Source organism: Pistacia vera, unplaced genomic scaffold, assembly GCF_008641045.1.
Source record: "Pistacia vera cultivar Batoury unplaced genomic scaffold, PisVer_v2 Contig243, whole genome shotgun sequence".
NCBI lineage: Eukaryota > Viridiplantae > Streptophyta > Magnoliopsida > Sapindales > Anacardiaceae > Pistacia > Pistacia vera.
Window position 1 is genome coordinate 682,464 of NW_022196050.1, and position 4,034 is coordinate 686,497.

A 4,034-nucleotide genomic window follows, 5' to 3' on the forward strand; every position below is an offset into this window, starting at 1 on the left:
TCTCTTTGCATTTATTTCACTTTCTATATTCATTATCACGTGTGTTTATTGGCCAATCAGCGTTACGCACGTGACAATTAGTTGGTGCCAAAAACTGAGCATCAACAGTTATGTTTACGAAACTTCATTTTGTTGGACAAATGGTTGTACTTTATTTTGTATTTGTTCCGTTTAATAGTCTATTATTTACTTATATTCTGAAGAATATTTATCAAGTAAAAGAGAGTTACAGTGAGAATTATTCATATTCTTAAAAAAACTCTTGGGCTGCAAAAATATTTTTCATTTTAAGTTCTTCGAGCACGCACATGTATATAGAAAAAATCCTTATAATATATTTATTTACATCCTCTATTCTTGTGACTATGAACTGTTAGAATTATGATAAACTTTATGAAATTCCTATAAAAGTGACATGTGAAAGTTAATTAAATTCATATATTTTGTAACTGATTAATATGATTAATGACTTTTAAAATATATTTGACAATTATACAGATCTGAATGGACTTGAATGCTGAAACAATTATATATTTAATAAAAAATTAATACTACTGTTTGTCTATTTTGTTCGGTTGTGAGATTGAACTCTATGTGTTACAGCCAATGAAATAATTTGGCTGATCATACAAATACAGTTGTTGGATTTAAAGTGAAACAACAATTTCGTATCTCCTAAAAATTAATATTCCTAAAATATTCCATCAACGCCATGAAAAGAAAATGCATAGATAAATAAGGAATGTCGATTACTGAGCGGCTAGGTAGCGTTCATGTTAAAATACTTCCTAGTGGTTAAATGAAGAACTTATGACATTATTAAACAAATAATAGTGTGAATAATTAATAAGTAATTATGCATATAGTCCACTAATGAATGTATGTAAATGTTTGAAGTCAAATCACCGGCAAAACAGTAATGAGGAGGGGGACAATGCCAAAGGAAACCGTGAAACTTCATTGACAAACCCATTTGTGAAAGGTGGATAATGCATTGCTTCTGGTCCTTGGACACATGTTTTGACAAAGCTGTATGCGCGCATTTCATGCTCCAGCGACTATTTATAAGCTAAATGTGTTTATCTGTATAGTTGATTTCAATTTATATATAGTGGTGTGTACAGGCTGCACATGCATGCAGGCCTTATTTTTCAAAACAAATGTATCTTTTTACAATTTGAGGGGAGATCGCTAGAGCCGAAATTAATGATTCGGATGAGAGATATATTAGGCGTTAGTTTGATACTTGCAGCTGCCTTATTAATTTCTCATTATTGTAGGTCTAGCTGTCTAACTAGGGAGATATATTCTGGTTCATCTGAACCCTAATTACGCGCTGGATTTTAAGCTTTCATAATAAAACAAAAGGGACAATCCTAGCATAATTTGAACGAGTGTGTATATGAACTGGAAATGGTCAATTAAGTTCAATACATTCATAATTATATCGTGTGTCTGGCACGTGATGCCTGCTTATTTGTAGCGTTTTGTTTTACTTTTTAAATTACTGCATATTATATATATAGAAAAAATTAATTTGCATTATTACTAGTGTATATGGAGATAAAAATTAAATGATGGTAATTAAAATTCTGAATATGGTTACTAGTGTATAAGATTTAATTCTTAGAAGTACTGTAGAGATGTGATTGCTCTTCAACAAATGATACTCAATCCATGGCGTTTATCAAGACTTGGTTACGTCGACAAGCCGACTTCTACCAGGAATCTCGCCGGAAAAAATTGCCAGATATCTCTGTCACATGCATACATGTAAAGCTCCTTATTTACAATATAAATAACAGCAAGTAACAAATTTATAAGAAGACAAAAACACCAATTTAATTTATAATTAAAAGTAGCAGAGGAGTATCTAACTGAGATGAGATCATAATCAGCTATAGGCTATAGCGTAAAGATAAATTTAGGAACTTGAAGTGAGATTCTATGCCCAAAAAGGGGTGTTTTTAAGGACTGTGCTAAACTAGATTGCCTCATTCTAGGGATACAAATGCAATTAATAAATTACAATAACATAAGCAAGGAAATTTTGCCGAGGAATCGGGTTCGGTGTAACGCATAGATTACGAGACGACACGTGCCGTGTCGTAACCCAAATTATGGAAGAGTATGGAGAGATGATTTCTGACTGGTCAACAATGTCAGCCTCTCTTCAACGCAGACAAATTTAGTGAAGATTTTCACCCGCTACTGAAGAAAATTATATCATTATTATATGAGTGTATATATGTACAGTACTAGTAGCAGCAACAATTTTGTTTATATAGAAAGAATTAAAAAATGTAGTACATATATATAATTAAATTTTTTCAAGTGACAGGAAGTAATAAGATAACGTGGGCATGCGTGGTGAGACTGACACATAGAGGGTCGGGTCGTTGGCGGATAAACAAGCACATTGTTCGTAACCCACTTGAGCTTAACCCCAGTTTGGGAACACATAGAGAAGGACAGTATGGCGTATCTGATTCCTCTCTCTCCCCAAAACCCTATTTAATAAGTAGCTTAGCCCACTGCTTTCTCCCATGCAATTGTCTTCTTCAACCCCAATAATACTACCACTACTTCCCCCAAACTTTCTTCCCACATTTTCCATTTTTTCTTTCAGGTTATCTTTTCTCTCTGTCTATAAGTTGTCCCAAACAATCCTCTTTTTAAGTGGCCTTGTTCTCTCTCACTCTCACTCTCACTCTCTTTCCCTCTCATTCTCCTTGCATATATATCTTGGTTTGTTTCACTGACAAAATTCCATCTACTTGTATTGTCTGACACTTCTATATAAATATATAATATATATATATATATCTTAATTAAGTATGTCAAGCAGAAGGTCGCGTTCCAGGCAGTCGGGAGTTCCAAGTATCACTGATGATCAGATCAGCGATCTTGTTTCAAAACTGCAACAACTCATTCCTGAGGTTCGGTCTCGGCGCTCCGACAAGGTAGCTAGCTTGGTCTTTTCTCTCTCCAACATGGAACACACTTTTGTGTGGCCTTCGTTTGTTATTGTAGATAAGTCGTATGTTCTCACACCCTCATTTATTTTCTTGTGGTGCAACAAGTTGAGGTGTGGGACTAAATATGTTCCCTTGTATGTTAACAATATGCATCACATAGTTAATATAGCACATTTTGGTTTACTTGTTAACCATGAGTATTAATTACTAATGATAATTTTGGGCACGCAGGTATCAGCTTCTAAGATTTTACAGGAGACTTGTGACTATATTAGAAGCTTACACAGAGAGGTTGATGATCTAAGCGACCGTTTATCAGCGCTGTTAGCTTCGACAGACAACAATAGTGCCGAAGCAGCAATAATTAGAAGTTTACTTATGTAATATTGCTTAATAATTAGTTCTTTTCGCTTCTATGTATTTAGGGCTTGGTCACTAGGCCTTATGGTAAGGGTGACATGGGCAGTACAGCTCCATGATATATATCCCTTTTCAACTTGTACTACTAGTTATATAATTAACTCATCATATATATAATAAAAAGACTTCTAGATGAGTACCAAGTTAATTTTGGTTGATATATATTTTAAACAGCTCATGTGCGTGCTGCCACAACCTCTGATGAACATATTGCTAGTCTAAAAAGAATAAAATGTATTTAAAAAATTTATCTCATGGCTGCTGATTTTGACTACTTTCAATAATATAAGTCGCATTAATTTGGCTATAATATTTTCAAACTTCAGGGATTGACTGTCATGTTTATTTGTTTATCTTATCAGTCAATCTTATACCCAGAAACTGAGGAGTGGACCCGTAACATGGTCAACCTTGGAGTTGATAGCTACTAGCACGTGATTGATTTGCCCCACACTAATTTTGAGTTGAGTTTGAATCAGGATGCATGGAGCCCTGTTTTCATTTCAGACCCGGGATATGAGACAAGTTTCGCCTCATAAATTTCGATCTTGCATTTTGATCATGATTTGGTAAACTCATTGTTTTCAACGTTCAAATCAATGCACGTGTAAATAAGAGCAGTAGATGATGAGCATG

General features: G+C 34.3%; 1 protein-coding gene across 1 annotated transcript; it reads left to right on the forward strand.

Annotated features, from left to right (window-relative positions):
- Positions 1-2,572: 2,572 nt before the first annotated feature.
- On the forward strand, positions 2,573-3,492 carry LOC116131820 (transcription factor PRE6). Its single transcript, XM_031417493.1, has 2 exons — positions 2,573-2,963; positions 3,210-3,492. Exons 1-2 carry the CDS (start codon positions 2,838-2,840, stop codon positions 3,360-3,362), a joined length of 279 nt encoding a protein of 92 aa, XP_031273353.1. The 5' UTR covers positions 2,573-2,837; the 3' UTR covers positions 3,363-3,492.
- The last annotated feature ends 542 nt before the right edge of the window (positions 3,493-4,034 follow it).

Bases quoted from the DNA above. Each gene is read 5' to 3' on its own strand.
- LOC116131820 (XM_031417493.1), top strand. From the start codon at position 2,838: ATGTCAAGCAGAAGGTCGCGTTCCAGGCAGTCGGGAGTTCCAAGTATC. The intron at 2,964-3,209 runs GTAGCTAGCTTG...TTGGGCACGCAG, and splicing joins GGTCTCGGCGCTCCGACAAG to GTATCAGCTTCTAAGATTTT.